The sequence below is a fragment of the Pseudorasbora parva genome, chromosome 13 (genome assembly GCF_024679245.1).
Source record: "Pseudorasbora parva isolate DD20220531a chromosome 13, ASM2467924v1, whole genome shotgun sequence".
NCBI lineage: Eukaryota > Metazoa > Chordata > Actinopteri > Cypriniformes > Gobionidae > Pseudorasbora > Pseudorasbora parva.
Window position 1 is genome coordinate 25,158,255 of NC_090184.1, and position 21,707 is coordinate 25,179,961.

Below are 21,707 nucleotides of genomic sequence, written 5' to 3' on the forward strand. Positions count from 1 at the left end.
GAATTAATAATTTATATTTCACATAATTTTACATTAAAAATGAATATATATTACTTGACTATTTATTGAAATGAATATACTATACAGTATGACTTCAGTCTTCGTCTATTTTCTACAGACGTTCTGAAGATTCTCTCATGCATGCAGCTATGATCCACTGGTGAGTGAATAAAAAACATGTGTCATGGTGCATCGAGACTGCAAGGTTTCACGACAGCTGTGTGTGTGTTCTCAGTCAGTTTCTGTGTTTGGAACAGCACCAGCGTTCCTCAGACTGGTGAAGAGCTGTCAGAACTGGCACGTCATGTATCCTGACACGCCTGCCACTGGGGCAGCTGGGAGCAATGGGGAGTTTAAGTTGCAAGGAGCCAGTGGGCTGCTACCAGTTAGCAGTAAGACCGAAGGGAGCGCTCCATCAGCCACCAGAAGGAGCATGCGCCTCCCCCATCCACCTGAAGGTTTACTTTACAAATGACAACATATCCCATGGTTCCAAGCTCCCTGCTTCCCAAACCATATGTTTCACCACAAGGGTTTATGGAACTACTCTGGCACACTTCACTTTTTCTTCATTTTTTGAGCAATGATTCATCCTGATTTTAATACAGAGTTTGAACTAGAAATATTTTGCATGCAAAGATAATGAGTATAAAGATCTTTAAATATTTAAAAGATTAAAAAAAAAAAAACTTTTTAAGACAAGGTAATGTAAGGCAATGTAGTCAAATATATAATTAGTATTTTTCCTCCATCTCCCATTCATTAATTCTTAGCCATTTATTTATTGTATCACTGTATATTTTTTGGTCAATGAAAATAACATTTTAGTTGATAATAACGTGAAAAAATGCCAAACGTGTTGCAGACTATACTCTACACTTAAAGGGTAAGTCATCGTTTACTTACTCTCCTGTTGTTTCAAAGCTGCAAGACTTCCTTTCATCTTCGGATCACAAATGAATCTCAAATCTTTTCATCAATGTATTAGTTTTACGATCACAAAAAAAAAAAAACGGCGAAGTGGTTGTGTGGTGGTTGTGTAGCCTGTCAAAGAAGTGATAGAAATCTCTCAGATGTCATACAAAATATCTTCATTTGTGTTCTGAAGATGAACGAAAGTCTTACTGGTTTGGAACAACATGAGGGTGAGTAAATTACAAAATTTTGAGAAAATTGACCCTTTTTTCTAGCCTAGAAATCTAGACGCACCCTAGCGGCAGCAAATTTAATCTGCCCGCAAGTGTCGCCTAGCAACTCTCAATACCCTTCTGAGCTGTATTCCCCTAACTCTTGCCGGACCAATAACATCGTGTATAGTGTTGGTGGGCGGGGCCATAATGACAACGGCCAAGTTGCGTTTGCGTGCTTCTAGTAAACACAGAAACTGGCGAACGGCGGTCTTTCGAATCAGCTTTGACCGCGATTCTGAAAGACTTGGAGTTAAGCTTTTCTCTGAGAAAAGAATAAAGAACGGCCCTGAAGTCATTCTTAAAAAGGGAAGATGTGTTCGGAGTTTTGCTGACTGGATACGGCGAATGATTAATCTATCAACGAGCTCTGCTTCACCTTCGTTGCTCTGGTTGGTTGTAGCGCTATCCTATCGCGTGCAGAGGGAGTTTGAAAGACAACCGTTTATCCCGCCCCTCGGATTGAGCCCTGTCTATGGTGAGTTTCCAGACCAAACATCTTGATGTGGGTCTGGCTTTACCTTTTTTCAACATTTTGTATTAATCTATTACCATTGATTAACTTAAATGTGTCAATAATGATTTAGTTTTGTTATGATATTATACAGTAGTGTGTTGTTATGGCAAACCAATTTCAAAAATTCTATGGATCCACCAAGTGGCACCGGATGGGGGTGGGGTGGTGGTGTGTGTGTGTGTGTGTGTGTGTGTGGGGGGGGGGGGGGGGGGGTATGGGTGTTCCAATGGTATTTCAAGCTTTCTGACTAATTTACACTGTTAAAGAGATGGATTCTCATGCTTACCATGGCCAAAATGCCAAATACACGTTTTTTATTGTTGTTGTGTATGGCCCTGTATGATGTCATAAAGTGCAAAATGAGCGCGTGTGTACATCAACCAGAGCGAGAGCAAGAGCACATCCATCAACAATGTCACTGAATAAGTATGTTTTTGGTTGTGAGGGAAAGAAACCTTTTATGGCAATCGCCGCATAAGTGAATATAATGTAAACAATACAAACATATAGTGAATCAAAATTTAGTCAGGGTTAATGCCATGATGGATTGTTTGTGTGTGCGTCTCTCGGTACAGACGATATGTCTTTTATAAATATGATAAAACTAAAGACTTTTCGGAGATATGAAGGATGCAATACTACTCTATAGGTACTCAAGATTAACATGAGATTGACTGAAACTGTGTGCGTAATGTACCCTTTAAATATTTGATCTAATTTATTTATACGGTCACTAACCGTTAAGACCAGTTTAACCGAAGCCTGCAGATTTCTTCTGCACCACACAATCTTTCAGCTCTCAAATTAAACTGTGAGACCATCTTAGTGTCTGCCAGCATTCAGCTCTGGCCTCATAAGCCACTAAGGGGAGTGCAACAACATGGCAGCCTCCGCTTACAGCTCATTGTTAGCAATTGTGGCTACAAGTTATTCACAGAGCATTCTGTCAGGGCGAGAAATCATTGAAGAAAGGGGAAAAAAGAGTGGAGAGAGAGAGAGAGAGAGAGAGAGAGAGAGAGAGAGAGAGAGAGAGAGAGAGAGAGAGAGAGAGAGAGAGAGAGAGAGAGAGAGAGAGACAGCAGCATCACTGCTTTCTTCTCTGACAGACTTCAAAGCAGGGATATGAACAATTTAAACCTCTGAATCTTTAAAGAACTCCAGGGATTCACTCAAATCGGTGCTAGAGGGAAGATAGCAAAACTCAAATCTCAATATAACCCAACTCTCCTGGTCTACGTTCATCGCACCCCAAAATTCACTCATAATGAACTCAGAGACCAGTGACTTGATGTGAACCAACCTCTGGAGCTCACTGGAATGAATATGGATTACTCTAGAGTCACTTCAACCTTTTGAGGTCCAGTCAAACAGAGGGGAGCCCTAATTAAGTCAGTTTGATGTCATTTATATTAGAGGTAAAATGAAAGACCATCACTGAGCAACAGTGAATATTAAAACACAGACATCTTGTAAAACTTTGTAGTTATGAAGACTATTGTAGCTGTAAGATGACATATAAAGCCCTTGATTTGACTGGTAGTGCTGCAACGGTACCTACCAGTACAGTGACAACCCTCAGGACGACCCCACGCATGTTGTTTTCTAGCTTTCGATCTGTCAGTGTTCCGTTCAGTCCGTGGATTGGGTCCCAAGTGGCAAGCTAAAAAATGCAGAAGTTCACAGTAAGTTCAAGACATGCACAGAAAGAAGTATTGATTACACTAACAGCCTATAGATTTTTACAGTAACGTAAATGAGTTCATTTCAGAACACAAGCACAGGGAGTTTCTTCTTTCTTTTCCTTTTTCGCTTTCATCTACACATAAGAAACAAACATCATAATAAATGAGACCTCGTTAATAAATCACTTGCTTCTCTAGGTCAACAATTTTAAAAGGAGATTGAATGGACATTGCTTGGACTTGCTCCCCAGATGCTTCTCCTGAAAAATGCACTTTCCATTTAAAAGTCAGAAATATATATATTAACTAAAATATGAGGTTATTGGGATCAGTAATATTGTATTTTGTTTTAGTTTTGAAAATAAATGAACACATTTAATTGATCCAAAGTGACAGTAAAGACAATTATATTATTAAACACACACACACACACACACACACACACACACACACACACACACACACACACACACACACACACACACACACACACACACACACACACACACACACACACACACACACACACACACACACACACACACACACACACACACACACACACACACACACACACACACACACACACAAAGTCAAAGTCACTATTTTGAAAAGTTTTCTGAAGGTTCCAAAACAAAATCCCCTAGCAACCATACCTTCAACTCTCTGGTAATAACACCGAATTTGGGACACATCAAGTCAAAACCAAATATCTATAGGAAAAATATATATTCTACTTTATTTTCTACATGATACCACAATTGTTTGATTAACATTAATGAAACAGACAGCCTAGATATTAGGACCTACTTTATCGCACGGATCTGAAATGTTACACATCCGATATTTTTCGCCTACAGCTAACCAAATGTTCACTTTAGACATAACAGATAATGTGTGTGAGAATACTCACCAAGACAGATATTTTGAAATACTATAATTCTGTGTATATGCGTCTTTGTGCGCACGCATCGGACGTGTCAATCAGCGCAAGTAAGACCTTTTTTCATAGTCAAAGGAAAAGTACTCCTCCCAGAAAACAAATAAATATACTTTTAGACGTTTAATTGCTATCTGTTTACATCTGAGCAATGAATATTCCTCTGGGTATAACTAAATTGATCTTTGGTGTATCAAAGGGGTTTCACTATCTTGCATTAAAAAAATTGTGAAAACTATAGCCATTTGATTTCAACAGATTTATTTTTCCTTTCATGCGGCAAAGATCTCTGATGTGTCTGGTTGGTGGCACCAGACAGCTGGTTAAAGGGATAGTTCACCCAAAAATGAAAAATCTGACTTTTGACTAGAAACAAGACAAAAATACAAAATAAGGAAAGCACGTTTTTTGTTTTTGTTTTTTTGCAGTGGGTTAAGCTACGTTGGTTTGACATTGTGGAAAATAGAAACAAAATGTATTAGCCTTTTTACCCGTTTTCTCTCACCGTCACATGGCAGTCGTGAATCAATGACAGTGCGGCTGTGCGCATTTTACTTTCGTTTTAGAATTAGCGCCAAATCTGGGGCAGGTTGCTTGAATGGTGGGTTAATCAGTCTGTTATTCTTAATGAAAAACACAACAACAAAACGGGTACAATGACAAACTCACTTAAATAGGCGCTTTTACGTTTTGCTTTGAAACCAAATCTTCCACATCATCTTGTCAGTCAGCTCCTGGCTCTCGTGATGAATGAAATCTCCTGCTGCTGGACTGTGCTGCTCATTACGCTGTTAAAAGCAGGCACGTTTAATTTTTATTTGTAGTGTCTGTTCACTAACTGAACTAAATACATTCATTACTATAAAAAAAAAAATCTAAATGACGATGGAGGCCAGTGCCTCTGTGGGAAAATGATGTAAACGGTGTTGTGCCTGAACACCGTTAACACCTGCAACACCGACCATTGCAGCAAGCCTGTTACCGTTATTATCAATCTAAATGTATCTACTGTGAAATATAGGAGCTTGATGCTGGGATGTAACACACCTGTGTGTTATGTTCAGCCCCCTCCCTCCGAAGCTTCAAATATTTGGTGTTAATTATTACTGAAGCTTCAAAGCTCAAACTATTTATGCAAACCAGCCCTAAAGATTTCCTGACAAAATTTAAAGTTACAGATTTTTATCATTATAATTTTATATTTTATAATTTTTTTTTATATATTTCTAATGATTTATAGGAAAATTATTAGGTATTTCCAAGTGCTCAACCAAAATGGATGGATGTTTTTTGGATTATGATTAGTGATGTTGAGCTATTTAAACAAAATTGACTTAACGTTCAGCAACAGCTGTTATGTTCCTGCAGTCTGCCCTTTTTGGAAAATAAAAAGTGTGTCTGAAATCCTTTCTGGACAGTCACATGTCTATTTAAATGATGAACGGCACTACTTGTGATTTTCAGAGATGGTCACATGTTGGACGTTTTATACTTGCTGCGGGGCCAGTGCTACAAAACTTTCAACGTCTGTAGTACCAGTGCTATTTGCAAAAAAAAATTTACGTTCAGCCCTGCCCTTAGAACACAATTCCCTCTAAAGTCAATGCAAAGATACAAACGCTTACTCACCCAATTTCTACTGAATTTAACAAGACCAGCCACACCGAAAGGAATATGGTTAGTGAGTCAATATATTCATCCATTGGTATTTCCATGTGGCGTTATTGGTAATATTTATTCGAAAAAGCGACAGAACCTTATGGTCTTAACAATCTTGGTTTTTGCTACACAGCTCATGCTGTCCGACACACAAATCCCACCAACCTACGATGATCTATTTTTAAACCACAGTAAATTACAATCCGAATATGACTCTCCGAATTTGCTGAATACCTTATATTTTAATGTTTAGTAGACATAAGTTAGTCCTGCTTAAGAAGAACAATGTGAAAATCAATTACTAATACAATGCAACAGGAACACACACAAACAAGCGACAAAAAAACAAGCTTTCACATAGATACACAGCAAGGAGCAAACAATCATGATTTAGACAAGTAATTTAGGGCTATGCTCTAATACCCAAGCACAAATCTGTTCACCAAACTCTAATTACACTTAGCTAATGTGTGCCGCATAAACAAACAATTCGTTGCCCTACTGTGCTCGAGTTGGATAACAACAGAAAACAAGTATTGATTTATTTGCCCAATAAAACAACAGCGTAGAGACAAAAGCAATACTTCCTGAAGTACACTGAGCAACCTGTTTTTCTCGTTTCCTGCTCAAACGAAACATGGTATGAAGGGGATCGGAGGGCAAGAATGTAAAAGACTTTGATGCTTTTGAAGTTTCCCATGAAAGTACTCTTATGACAGCATACAAACTGCACCAAAAGTATATGTGGAATAATAAACTGGCATATATACATCTATGTCTGGCTTTGTACCACTACAAATGTCATGCTTTGTCCGTGCAATACAAATGTCAACCTTTATGAATTCATAAACATCAAAACAACCTTGCTAAAAAGAAAAAAAAAACCCACAATGGATCTGAAAGGTAATGCAGATCACCTTCATACATGAGAGCTTTGAAACACGTCAACTCGACAAAACACTGCACATTATGAGTCGTATTATCGTGGGCTCTGCCTAGTCATTCATTAGCATAATATTTAGACTGGGATTAGACTGGGTACACGCCACCCCATTGAGGCTAGGATGACAGAGCCTTTACATAACTATCCACTTCAGCAGTGCTGGGGGCATTTGTTTTACCCAGGGCAGCCATTTTAGGTTCATTCTTATCAAATCTGTCTGAAGCACCATCCTACTATCATTATGTAATCAAATCATCTGAAATATTGATGGTCTGGAAGGTTTACAAGCTTGTGAATGTGTGTGTGTGTGTGTGTGTGTGTGTGTGTAGGTGTGTGTGTGTGTGTGTGTGTGTGTGTGTGTGTGTGTGTGTGTGTGTGTGTGTTAGTGTGTTTTCTTTGATAAGAACTGATATTGTTGAATATCAAGCTGCATCAAAGATCTGAAAATGGTTTGTGTACTAACCTTTGAGACTGTTTATTCATTCTTATCATTGGTACTCTGCCCTTAGTAGCTTATCCTCAATTTAGCCTGGTAGTCATGGGGCTGAGCAGTCCAGAATATAAACATGGAAATTCACAGATCCAAATGCACTGTTCTAAAACCTAGTGAGAAGTCTTGCTCCCTAGAGAGCTGACATCCTACACTGCATACTGTAGAGAAAACAGGTGACTCGACAATTGTTACATTATTTAATGTATATTAGAGTCATGCCTTAACGTAAAAGTAATATACAGTGTATATAAAACTACATTTTGGACCATCGTCTCTATCACAGTTATGCTCATGTGACGTTGCTGTGTTGCTTATCGTCTGCATGCATTTTTTAAGCAATATGGTTTAAAAACAGGTGATTTAAACCCAGTAAAGAGCATTTATCAGCGAAAGAGAACTAATTTCAGTATATGAGCGTGCTCTCTGAGAGATTGTTTCTCAGCGCTGTTTGAGAGACGCGCAACATGAAGCATGTGCAAACCAAACAGAGAATTTTTTTGTGAATGTAAACAGTTAAGAAATCACTGGCATTACCAGCTATCCACACATCATTTTTGAGACTATCTGATAACACCAGCAAATGAGTACATTGGATCCGTGCAGTCTGTCTTAAAGTGACGGCATAAAAATGTACCTGCATAAAGCTGCAGTCCATTTTTCCTCTGTGTCGCCACCTCTGTTTGAAACCTGCAACTGCAGTTATTTGAGGAGTTATCATTTGTACACGTGTTGTGCATCGGCGCTTCTCCTCAGCGTGGATTAGGCCCGGGACACACTGCAAGAGTGCTGTGAGCATCTCAGCTGCGTGCCGTGTCTGTTTTTATTTCGGCTCCCATGTTAACCAATTAGAGCTTGTACACTGCCTGCGTGTCACGCATGGTGTGCATGCTTCAAATAGAAGAGACGCCTATTTTTTACGCGACACGCGTGCATGTTAGAAGCGTTTCCAGGCAAAATAGAATAGGAAAAGATGTTTATATGCCATTTTGACACAAATACACATTAATAAATTACATTTTAATGTTTGAAAGTCTGTAGGTTAACATAAATGTAGATATAGGCCTAATTGTAATAATAAAAAAATAACAATTATCGATTTTGAAATATTAAACCTGTCAATACAGAACGAAATATTCTGTAGCCTATTTTGCCGTCAACACCATAGATATGTATGGTCAATAGAATACTAACGACGTTGTCTTTGCTGCATCAATAGGCAATATATTTATATTTAACATGAAGTATATAAAGTACATCAATAACAGCAGCAGCGCCGCGTCAGACACGCTTCTGGTGTGCAAAGACAGAGAAAACACCAGACAGCCTCCCCGCGGATGACAAGCAAAAGAAACGCCAAGCTCACACCACGCTTGCAGTGTGTCTCCGGCCTTAATCTAATGTTTTGAGGAGTATGTGCAGCTTGCTGTCTGGTCACCACACCGGTGTGGATACTGTACTTCAGAATCACAGATTCTATGTATTGAAGTACAATTAAACTAAATAAGATGATGTCCTTTCTGGATTACAATCCGCCATCAAAATTATACATTTAATTATTCAAGCTGCTTTGAGAAAAGGCTATAAAGGCTCCTCACTACTAGCCAGACTCTTTCTTTATGTATACAGACATAATAATGCAAAGACATGCTTACATTTCCCAAAAATCCACAATAACACTCTAATTATAACACATTATTACAAGCTTACAATTGTAAATGGCTAAGGTAAGGAGATTTGAATACTGGCTTCTTGTGTACTTGCTCAAAATTTGATTTTGGATAATTTTAAACCAAAAAAAGTTACAGACTGCAGCTTTAAATAACTACAACTTTTTAAATTACAATATCTTAGGAGAAGCATTAACAGGTTGCTGTCATTTTGGCCCAGCCTTCACTTATGATGTTGCTTAAAAGGGTGCTTTTACAGACATAGCTCAGGGTTTGCAACAGAGCTAGTGTTTTGTTTTCAAGCTAGCAGAGCAGACAGACACATCGCTTTCAACAGGTGGTAAATATTAATGTGAACTTCCGACACAATTCAAACAGATCTATTCTGTGCACATAATTGAAGGTGAGTAAGGACAAGCCTGACTCATGATCATAAATTCTAGCTGAAGCCTTAGATAAATTGATTCACTGGATTTCTATGCAGCTATAACATGACACTCTTGATTGAATAGAATGGCCGTTCAATAAAGATCATCATCTGGTGCAAATAAAAAAAGAGAAAAAATGTTGGTCCTGTCTCTTTAACTCTGACGCATTTATAAAACAGCATAATTCAATACACAATCAACCTTCAATTTCAGCCATTAAACATTTATTATCAGTCAATTTCCTTTTCTGCAGGAGCAGGTGGAATGTTTTTTTATGATGTATGATTGATTGATTCACAAAGCTCCATTAATTAAAATGAATGTTTTTGTGGTAAAGGACACTGCTATGCTTTTAAGTGTCTCCGCATTGATCTCAAGGAATAGACTTTTGAAGAGTGGCCCTGGAAAGCAGATCCAAAGCAAATGTGAGTCTAAAATCTGTAATTATGGTTTGATTGCGAAACAATGTAATATAACCCAGAGACTGTCCATTGAAGCCGAATCTGCAATATTCGGTAAAGGTCTTCCTGAGCACGTCTCATAACAGCTATATTTACAGCAAGCGAGGCATGCTAAATGCCTGTGAGAAATTTCAAGCCTTGTCTAATCAATAAAATATTATCCACCGTGGGAATACATGTAGCCATATTGCTGAATCGCTGCTGCTGACTGCGTCAGCATGAATCGAAACATCCATCGACCTTTGGGCTCGACGCTCATCATGTTGACTTCTGGGAACGGTGAGAAACACAACAGGCCGACCTGGTGATGCTCAAATTAGAGCATTCTAGGAGGTAGATGACTAGTCGACTATTTACTAATCCTATTTTAAAGTAGTCTAACAACACAAATTCTGTGATAATTTACTAACCCTAATGTTGTTACAAACCTGTATGACTTGCTTTGTGTAATACATATATTTCAAATTCTTCTTTTTGTGATTGCAAATTAAAAACTTACACTACCACTCAAAAGTTTGGGGTCTTTTTAAAAGTTTCTTTAAAGAAATGAATAAAAGAATAAATTAATTCAGCACAGCATTAAACTGATCAAAAGTCAAAGTAATTTATAATGTCACAAAATATTTATATTTTAAATAATATATATATATATATATGCCATTTTATTAAAGAATCCTGGGAAAAAAGATAATGGTTTCCACAAAAATATTAAGCAGCACAACTGTTTTCAACTTGTTACCATACACCGACACATCCATCGATCCCTGGACTTGTTGCTCATCATGTTGACTTCTGGGAGTGTTGCGAATCACAACAAGCCGACAGGGCAACATTCAAATAAAAGTATTCTAGAAGGAACTATCGTCATCGCTGAAGCAGAACAGTCATTCTTTGTTGGTTTCAGCAGAGTATTTCCGAGGCCATGGCGGGACAAGTACCACCTCTGTCATCTAAAATTTGTTTTGCCTGCTGAATCTAAAATCAGCGGCAGAATGTTTGTCATCCTCTAGCATTTGGGGTGAGCTGCCTTGTCCCGAAAGACAGTACTGTAAATTCCAGGTCTGAAAAAAGAGGAGCAGAAAAAGGCCGAGAGAGGTCTGCCTCTTATCTACAGAGGGACAGATAAGAGCTCATTTCTCACAGCGGAAACTAGAAACAAGCGGGCCTCTCCGGACTCTCTGGCAAGAGAATGACACCATTAGCATTCCATAATGCCTCACTGTATTCTGCACATTCACATTTTGTGTGCGGGCGCAACGCTGCCTGCTCTCGCCTTTTCTGCACTTCACGCATGGATCAGTTAATCTTCATCACATGCGATTGCTGCCACTCTGCCGCAGAGCTGAAGTTGGCAGAGAGTTTCAAAGGTGACACGTGGATATGAGTTACCTTTTGGCTGGTAATGCCAGGGTTTCGATAACCTCTCAGGATGATGATGTGACTCCTTGCTGTAGTGCAAGGTAGAGGAATGTCAAAGCAAAGATCATCACAAGCAAGGTGTCTTGATAAGCTTGCCATTAACCAGCTTCTCCGGTCTTAAAGCAGTGTCTTATAGCAAATATTTTATTATATTTTTGTACATATTTTACTAGTGACTAGGGCTGCAACGATTCATTGAGTAACTCGAGTTAATCGAATCAAAAAAATCCTCGAGGCAAAATCATCTGCCTCGACGCTTCGCTTAGTCCATTTAACTACACACAGATATTGGAGAAAGACATTTTTTGTGTAAAGACTCGGAGTATGAGCGGATTGCGGTTATATCCGCGGTGAAGGTGCGTAAACATCCCAAACATTGCAGGTGGATGAGAGAAATCGTTAATATGTTGATTTTAATAAAGACGCGGAACTCTCATATCACGCTAAAACACAATGAATGCGTGTCGTTCTTTAACTTTCGTTTTCAGCTCATGTCGAGATCAAAGACCGCAATGAGAGAGAGAGAGAGAGAGAGAGAGAGAGAGAGAGAGAGAGAGAGAGAGAGAGAGAGAGAGAGAGAGAGAGAGAGAGAGAGAGAGAGACTTTTGACTTTTAAAACTCTTTTAATCAAACAATAAATTAACAATGTTAACGTGACTTAATACACATTACCAATTAAAAAATAGCTCTCCAACTTCGTCTCTTACCACAAGTGCATTTTTTACACTCCACCTCACATCAAAGAAGTACATGTTATTAGTTATTATACAGTATGCATGATCAACAGCAACCCTGTACTCTACCAAAGTTTTAAACACTCCAAGCAAGTCAGTATTTTGTCCATCATTCTTACACTTATGAGTTTTTAGAATGGCCAACTTTGCCTGTCCTACTAGAAAGTTGCCAAGTGTACACTGAGCCTTCCATTCTTTCTTATACTTCACCCCAAAGATGAACATATTTCTTGTAAACATCAAGCCAAGCTTAGTAAATATTTTATCCAGCAAGTCAAACAAAGGAGCTAATCTAAAACAATCATAGAATAAATGAAAAACAGTATCAAAAATATCACAAAAAGGACATGCAGACAGAACCATTCCATTGAATTTTGACACATGGCTATTTGTTGCCACAGCACAATGGAGTAGTCTCCACTGGAGATCTCCGGACCGCTTAGGAATAGGGGGCTTGTACAGACACCGCCATGATGGAGTTATTTCTGAAGAAACTGATAAAAACTCTCTCCATTTGGTGTCAATGCGTTTTTTCAATTGATTGTAAAACAAGGATTTCACACACATGCAATATAACATCTTTTTATCAACTTTGTGAAAGATTACATCTTCATACCCCTTCAATAAAGTATCATTTAGATCCAATTCAGAACTCATGCTAACTCTGAGATCCGGAAATGACAAAAACATTTCACCCTTATCAATAAAATTATTTACATAAGTCAAAAACCTTTGAGGGAAAGATTTTTTAAGATCCTCAATTAACTCTTCAACATATCTCTCTGATCTAATTCCAACTTTATCAGCTATCGATTTAGCCATATGCCACCGACCTTTTGTCATGTCAATCAGGTCCTCCACAGTAGCTATTCCGGTTTTTAAAAACCTATCAATCACTGAACTCGAAAGAGGAAAGCTGGTTTTAAAAAGAGGGTTAAAGAATAAGGGTTCTAAAACACCATAATGTTCATCTTCTTTTCTAAGCATTTTAAACAGTTGCCAAGCTTTAAAAACAGATGCATAAAAATTAAAAAAAGAAAAATTTGCTTTCGAAACAAAAGATTTCTCAATTAAAAACAACTGCTTATTTAAACTAATTCCACCAATATTCTGCAGAACAGACAACCCGAATGCAATCCAAGGTATTGTGTCTGAACAGTATAATAACTTCTGTAGTGTTTGGAGTCTCATTGTCTTAAGCCTTGCTTCTAAATGTATTAAACCTTGTCCCCCTTCTATCACTGGAAGATACAAAACTCCAGGAGGAAGCCAATGATAGCCATCCCAAAAGAAGTTGACAAAGGCCTTTTGAATTACAACCAGCAGCTCTTCAGGAGGATCCAACACTGTAAATCTGTGCCACAACATCGAAGCTGCTAAATTATTCACAATTAAACATCTCCCTCTATAAGATAGCTTCGGGAGGATCCATCTCCACTTCTGTAGTCTCCCGACAACTTTGTCAGCTAGGCCTTCCCAATTACTTTTCATGTAATCATCAGTTCCAAAATGTATTCCAAGAACTTTAAAACCATTCCTACTCCATTGACAATGTTCTGGAAGACAAGGAGTGTCTGAGTTTTGCCAATCACCTAACAGCAAGGATGTGCACTTCTCCCAGTTAATTTTAGCAGATGTGGCTTTTTGAAATGTTTTAAGACTAGAAGTCAAGGCATCAATGTCCTCAGAGTTTCTAATAAATACAGTTATGTCATCCGCATAAGCTGTAAGTTTGACAGGTGGGATTCCTGAAGAACCAGGAACACCAAAACCACATAAACGTTTCCTTAAATAACACAGCAAAGGCTCAATAGCAATAGAATATAGAAGTCCAGAAAGAGGGCATCCTTGGCGTATACCTCTTGTTACTGCAAAAGGTCTGGTTAAACAACCATTAATACTGAGCATGCTAAATGCTTCACTGTATAGCAGCTTAATGCAAGAGACAAAATGTGGACCAAATCCAAAGGCCTTCAGAGTCTTTAGTAGGTATAAATGGTCCACTCTGTCAAAAGCTTTCTCCTGATCTAAAGAAAAGAGTCCAATATCAGTTTGATGTTTTTTGGCAACTTCAATAATGTCTCTTATCAAAAACAAGTTGTTAAAAATCGTCCGTTTAGGAATACAGTATGACTGATCCTCATGAATTATAGTTGCCATGCATCTTTTCAACCTGTTAGTTATAGCTTTTGACAAAATTTTTAAATCAGTACACAACAACGACACAGGACGCCAGTTTTTTAAGAGTCCAAGATCTCCTTTCTTAGGGATTAATGTCAATACCGCTCTTCGACAGCTTAGGGGTAAAACACCTTGCTTAAATGATTCTAAAAAAACCTCATACAAGTCATTCCCAAGCGTATCCCAAAAGCTTTTAAAAAAATCAGCAGAGAGACCATCCAGCCCAGGAGATTTTCCACTGCTCAGTTCTTTCACAGCACTTGAAAACTCAGAGAAAGTTACGAATCCTTCCAGTTCTTTCCCCTCCTCCTTAGACAACTGTGGAAGTTCCTGAAGAAATTCATCCGCTGCTGCTTCATCACAGAGCTCTGAATGATACAGTTCCTCATAAAAAGACAAAGCAGAAGACATGATTTCTCCTTGATTAGTTGTTTCTTTGCCATTAGAGAGTCTTAATTTGTGAAAGAATGTCTGCTCTTTGGACTTCTTCTCCCGTCCAAAAAAAAAGGCAGTTGGTGCATCCATTTCATTACACGTTAGATATCTCATTCTGACAAGAGTTTCTTTTTCCTGTTCCACCAATAAATCCTTCAGAAGGCATTTGTTCTCATTGATGATGTCAACTGATGATAATAATCCACCTCCCTCTTTATGGATGCTTTGCTGAAGAATTTTTTCTTCTATTATCTTCATCTTTGTTTTCAAGTTAACAGTGTTATTCGCTGTATATTGTTGACAAAAATCCTTTATCTGCACTTTTCCTAAATCCCACCACTGACTTAGGGATGAATAACTAGCTCTCTCTTCTCTCCAAGACTTCCAAAAAACACCAAAAGAGTGCACAAAAGAGTGATCTTGAAGTAATCTATTATTAAAGTGCCAGTGTGACTGATAGGGTTTCGGTGACAAAACAGACATAGACATAGAAATATAATGATGATCTGACATAGATGTAGGTGAGATACAACTACCAAAAAATCTTCCCTTATTACATTCTTCAATATAAAACCGATCTAATCTTGCTGCAGATACTCTGTGTGAATTAACTTTCAACCAAGTATACTGTCTGACATGGGGAAATGTATCCCTCCACAAATCTGCCAGATTATGCCTACGAATTATGGATTTCAAAACCTCTGCTGAACCAAAATGAGGCTCTTTATGATTCCTATCAAATATATGGTCCACAGTACAATTAAAATCACCACCTATCACTACAATCCTATCTCCAGAACACTTCAATAATTCTTCAGAAAGCTTTAGAAAGAAAGTGCCACGCTCGCTTCCTATATTAGGAGCATAAACATTAAAAAAAGAAAAACTATTATCATCTATTCTTATATCTGCTCGCAAAAGCCTTCCAGGTATTATTTCTAAGAAGACAGGCGTATCTTTGACTCGCTTTGAGATTAAAAAAGCAACCCCAGCACTAAGACTTGTGCCATGGCTAAGACTAATATTGCCACCCCATTCATTTATCCAATCTGCTTGATTACAGGCATCAGTATGAGTTTCCTGTAACAAAGTTACATCTGCTTTTTTAAGTTCCAAATACTTAAATAATGTTACTCTCTTTCTTACATCCCTGCAACCATTAATATTTAAGGATCCGATGTTAAAAGACACCATCAGGATGAATAGAGAGAGAAATAATAAAATCCAGTATTGATGAAGTTTACAGTACATATTAATTCTTTAGGAGCTTTTCTTTACTCTTTTTCTGACAGCACTCACAAACTTCTTTAACCGATAGCGCTTAGGCTGATCTAATTCCTCCATTGTTGCTTTCTTCATAGCAAGGAGTGAGGACTCAACAAAGAGCCTTAAATCAGGAAAGAACTTTTCAACCTTTGTTTTTTTCTGATTTTTTGTTTCGTTCAAAAATTCATTTAGCTGTTCCACAGTATAATAGCGAAGCTTTGTGAATCTCCCGGCTATGTTTTCTTGAGAATTTAATTCAGTCAATTCGTCAGTAATTAGGTCTGAACACTCACTCTCCAAATCACTTTCAGTAACCTGAGATAAAGTTTTTTCAATGGACAAATCAATATCGTCAGGACTCATATCGCTGTTTGATTCCTTCAAGACATCACTTACTTTGGACCCATCTGATGGCTCTAACTCACCATCAGCCTCCACAGTATTCATCACTTCACTATGCGTTATATCAGATATCTTCGCATCTGTACTCTCAGCACTACAGCCTTGATTCAAATGCTCTTCATTCCCTGTCCTCACGGAAACCTCAGCGTTCGAATCAACAGCTGTGTTTTCATGAGTCAGCCGAACCGAATCCTCATTATTATCCGGAGCATTTGAAATTTGCACTGAATTCGATTCCGCAACATTGTTTGCATGTTGACCTCTAGCCACAGGACAAGCTGTTTTAATGTGCCCATGTTTTCCACAAACAAAACATTTCATAGTGTCTGTGCTGATAAAGATCGTATAATCTTTACCAAACACTGACAATTTAACAGACACATCCAGCATTGCGAATTCTGCATTTAGTATCATCAGGGCCTGACGTCTGAATGACATAACATGCTTCAACTCTGGAGCTTTCAATCCTAAAGGAATCATTTTTATTGACCCAATCAATTTTCCATAGCGAGCTAAAATAGATTCGAGCGCTTTGTCGGAAATAAACGGGGGTACATTTGACAGCATCACCTTTTTAGAGAGATTAGAAAACGGTAAAACCGGAACAAACACATTCTGAATAGTCAAACCACACTCCACTAAATGATCGACCATTTCCACTTCTTTTAGAAATACAACTATTGCTTTGTTCATTCTAGAGGCGGACATAATGTTTTGTGCGCCTATCTCCCTACCAATAACAATTAAAACACTCTCAACAGATATCAGTTCGTCTGCCGGCATGCACTTGCACTCATGTCGAGCAGACAAACTGGAAAAACCGTCCGAATTTGAGGATATCTTACCAGCTAGGCTGATAAATCAGCTACAACAACCCCTACAACTAAACCTCAACAATATCCGATGTTATAATTAGGAAAGGAAAAGTTTGAAACTTACTCAGGTTCTCCACACACTCTCCGTTCACACACTCCCTGCCACAATCACTCCGCACATGCGCACGAGAGAGAGAGAGAGCGAGCGAGCGAGCGAGCGGCCGGGCATCAGCACTGGTAATATCATTTAATATCGCTGTTTTTAAATGAAGAAAACTGTGTGTTGAGCTTCAGGATGCGACGCTGAACATTTAAGTTTCATTTGCGGCAGTTCACGCGTCAGCTGAGGAGATACGAGCAACTCCAAACACATGAACTCGATGGAGTTTGCAGCTTTGCAGATGGATCACCGTCATTGTGATGTGTGTGAAATCTTTAATGAGACTTTATATATCCTACTTGATAATATCTTCGAAATGCACCATTAGATGTTCTCAATACTAGGCGCAACAAATATCAGAACAAGCTGTAACGCGCGCGTGTGCGTGTGTGTGTGTGTGATTAGCAGCGCTCGTGCTTTCAGAGCTCAGAGCTGCGTGCTTTCATTGATTTGTGTAATTTAAATATCACACTTTAATCATATTTATAGCTACTAACTTAAAGCAAGCTGTGTTACAATGATGAATGATTAGCTCAAAAGATCAGCATGTGTGATGTACTTTAACTGAATTAAACATATCTCGCGTTTGATCACGTTCTAGCGGTTATTCCTCCGTGTGATGTATAGGTTGTCGACCCTGGTTTATGTAAATGTAATTTTGCCAAAATATATATTTTTTGTTTTGTTTAGCAACCTACTTCAGTGTAGCTAATATGTGACGGGTGCGGGTGGATGGTTTGCTTCTAACAGCTGATTCGGTGACGATAGAGCTGATCCGCACATCTCTTATTCCAAGTTAACCTGTCCAATATGTTTTGCTCCAGTAAAGGAGTAAATAAGACAGTAAATGCTTATGTCATGCCTGAGCTGAAGCTGATACATGAAAGTTAAGTTGCACAAAAATACAATGTTTAGTTATTTATATTATTTATAGAATATTTATAGAATATTAGAATATTTATATTATATAGAATTTATAGAATATTTATATTATTTATATTGGAATTATTGTTATTTATATTACTACTATTTAGATTCACGTCGGGGTCACCACTTGTAAGTCCGCTCACTGGTCCAAGGACGGCAGCCAATGATGCGGGTGAAGGTTTCTTTGCGAGTTACTGTCTTTCCTTTTTCACAATAAGACAATATTAGATGAAATACATTTATTACCTGTATTGTATTCCTATCAATCTGACTCCATTTAATTAAAAGACTTCTACGATATTTAGGATATTAGAAGTTTAGATTATACGTTCGACATTCTATTTCACTCTTTAACTTTATATATTTTACTCATTCATTAGGAATCTATGTCGCTTAAAGATCCTCGCGCCAGCTGTAACGCGGGTCTTACGATCACAAACTCGTCAGTTTTGGTCGTTAAACAGAGGTAAATGACTATACTTTTTAGAGTGCTATTCTCATGTTAGCTTCCTCTAGAAAATATTTGATTTAGTCCCCATAGATCTGTATACACTTGAATAAAGATAACTTTAATTCTAATCAAAGGTAATGACCACTACTCATAGATATAATTGACCAATATTATTCTTACAACAGTAGTTTTGATTTAGTCATATCGTAGATAATAACCCACGTACATTTAATTAGAATATAATTACCCTAAACAGAGGTAAGGCTTACCCTATTTAGATTGGTCGATCAACATCATTGTTTATCCTAAACGGAAATTACTTTTTAGCCTTTACAGTCTAAGAACACTTGAATTAATGCCAAAAGTTTAGTCAGAATACCAAAATCTCAGTTAGTGTGCCCTTATGCTCCACTCAACTGGATTTTTGGTCCGATACTTAACCTGACGCAGATTTGCGGTAACATAAGCCTTCACTTAATCTACTTTGAGAAAATAATAACAGAGTATGTCAGAATAAATTCAAACGTAACAATTTATTAACCAGGTAAGAAACATCAATCAAAATTCAACTCAATGAATCAAACATTAAACAATATACAAAATCAGTAATTCAGAAATCAAAGATTTAGAAGCATTTACCTGGTAGTCAAAAAACTACACACGTCAATTGTGCGGGAGATCTGAGTACAGATTCCCCGAGTTATGTGTCACCTTTCCTTAAATACCCAGATAATTCAATAGGTCACCAAATGGTGCTTTCTGTAATTATAATTAGATTTTGGCCCCTTCCTCAGGGGGTCACAAAAGGGGCAATCAGAATTTGGGTTTGAATAGTTTCTCAACATCTGTGAAAGAGGGCTTTCATTTACATACAGGAGGCATCCTGTATCATATCTATGGGAGGTCACCTTCTTACTGGCATTCAATATTTTCTTAGCTTACAGAAACTTCTTGGAGGTTGGTATTATAGCTGGGAGAATGAGACCATTTTACCAGGCGTACTGAGACATTTCAAATGATAGTAAACACACATAGTTTTTTCATAGTACATACTTCACATTCTGTGTTCCTGGAGGGGAAAAAGGGGAAATACAGCTGGTAATATGCAGAGTGTGAAAGTGAGGTGTAAGTGTCTCGGTATGGTGTCTTTGTTCCACAGGCCAGACATTCTGGCATTTGTCGTAGGGTAATATGTGGAGTGTTAGGGTGAGGTGTGTGTGTATCAGTATGATGTCAAAGGAGACTGTTCAGATGTTAATCCTTGGGGAGATTCTTTGTTTCTCAAGCTAGACCTCCTGGCACCGGCCTTACAGTTGTAGGTTTAGTTTTAGATTGAACTATGTTTACCTTTTTAAAGTAATTTGAAATAGATTTTTATTTAATATAATATGGCAATTGTATGCATTAAAATTGTTTAGTTTCACAGTTATTAATGTATGCAATTTCAGCAATAAAACTTAATTTTTCTAAAAAGAAGACAAATTAGATGTTAATTTTAAGATACCCGTCTTATTGTCTCTTATTGCTCTTTAATAAAGAAAAAGTAATTATTATCCGATTAATCGATTAATCGATCGATTAAGTGGTAGATTAATCGATTACAAAAAGAATCGATAGCTGCAGCCCTACTAGTGACATATTTGTTTAAAAAAAAAAAAAAACACTTATGGGGAAAGTTTCAAAATTATGTCGTCATTTACTCACCCTCATCTCGTTCAAAACCTGTATGACTTTTTTGCTTCTGCGGAACACTAAAGGAGGAAGTCAAACAGTTTCGGAAAACATGAGGATGAGTAATTTATAATTTTTTTGAAATAAATCCCTAAAATACAATGTAAAACATACTCTGAACAAAATTATAAACGCTTTTTTATTTTGAAAAATCTAAGATCTAAGACTTTTTCTATGTACACAAAAGGCCTATTTCTCTCAAAATATTTATCACAGATCTGTCTAAACTGGTGTTAGTGAGCACTTCTCCTTCGCCGAGATAATCCATCCACCTCAATGGTGTGGCATATCAAGATGCTGATTAGACAGCATGATTATTACACAGGTGTTCCTTAGGCCCTGTCCACATGGAGACACTTTTAGCTGTATATGTTAAAAAAAAATCTATTGTGTCAGCATTTCATCCAGACAGATCCACGTTTTAGGAGCCTGAAAACGGTATTTTGAGAAATTTTCAGAGAATCTGAAACCGACACCCTTGAGTTTTCGCGTGTACAGCTAATCCGTATATTTTGTGAAATGGTAATGTCATCACACCATGTCTCGCACGTTAAAGACTAGATACGACTAGGCCACTGGGTATGCGCACATCAATATTGCGTCATGCAATTGCTTTATTTTAAGGGTAGGTTTAGGGTTGGGGTAGGTGTACGCATTATATATATATAAACTCTTATGCGGAAATATATATAAACATATATAAACATAAATATATATAATAAATTCTTATGGGAGGATATATATATATATATATATATATATATATATATATATATATATATATATATATATATATATATATATATATATATATATATATATATATATATATATATATATATATATATATATATATATATATATATATATATATATATATATATAAATAAAATGACAAAGTCTCCCAATGACCCTGAAGTAATTGCTGCTGAAAATGGCTTCAAGGGAATAATTAAATTTTAAAATGTTTCAAAAAAGAAAACCATTATTTAAAATTGTAATAACATTTATCAACACAATATTACAGTTTTTTTTACCTGATCAAATAAATGGCTATTGATAAATGGCTCTTGCGCCCGGCGCAAATTTAAAATGGGTTGGTCTGAAGTAGCTTCATTATTCATAGCAAATATTATTGCCTTATTAAAAAATTAAAAAATATTGCCTTATTCATAGGCAAACAGGTCTGATCCTTAATTACTACATTTA

General features: G+C 37.3%; 1 protein-coding gene across 5 annotated transcripts in view; it reads right to left on the minus strand.

Annotated features, from left to right (window-relative positions):
* The window catches only part of grid2 (glutamate receptor, ionotropic, delta 2), a 577,686-nt gene that overhangs the window by 132,327 nt on the left and 423,652 nt on the right, over positions 1–21,707 (minus strand). For all 5 annotated transcript variants that reach the window (XR_010897547.1, XR_010897548.1, XM_067413614.1 and 2 more), the window contains one exon: positions 3,263–3,364. Coding sequence is in view for 3 of the 5 variants with exons in the window: in XM_067413614.1 (XP_067269715.1) it covers positions 3,263–3,364 (102 nt within the window). In the remaining 2 variants the exon portion in view is untranslated. The remainder of the gene's footprint in view (positions 1–3,262; positions 3,365–21,707) is intronic.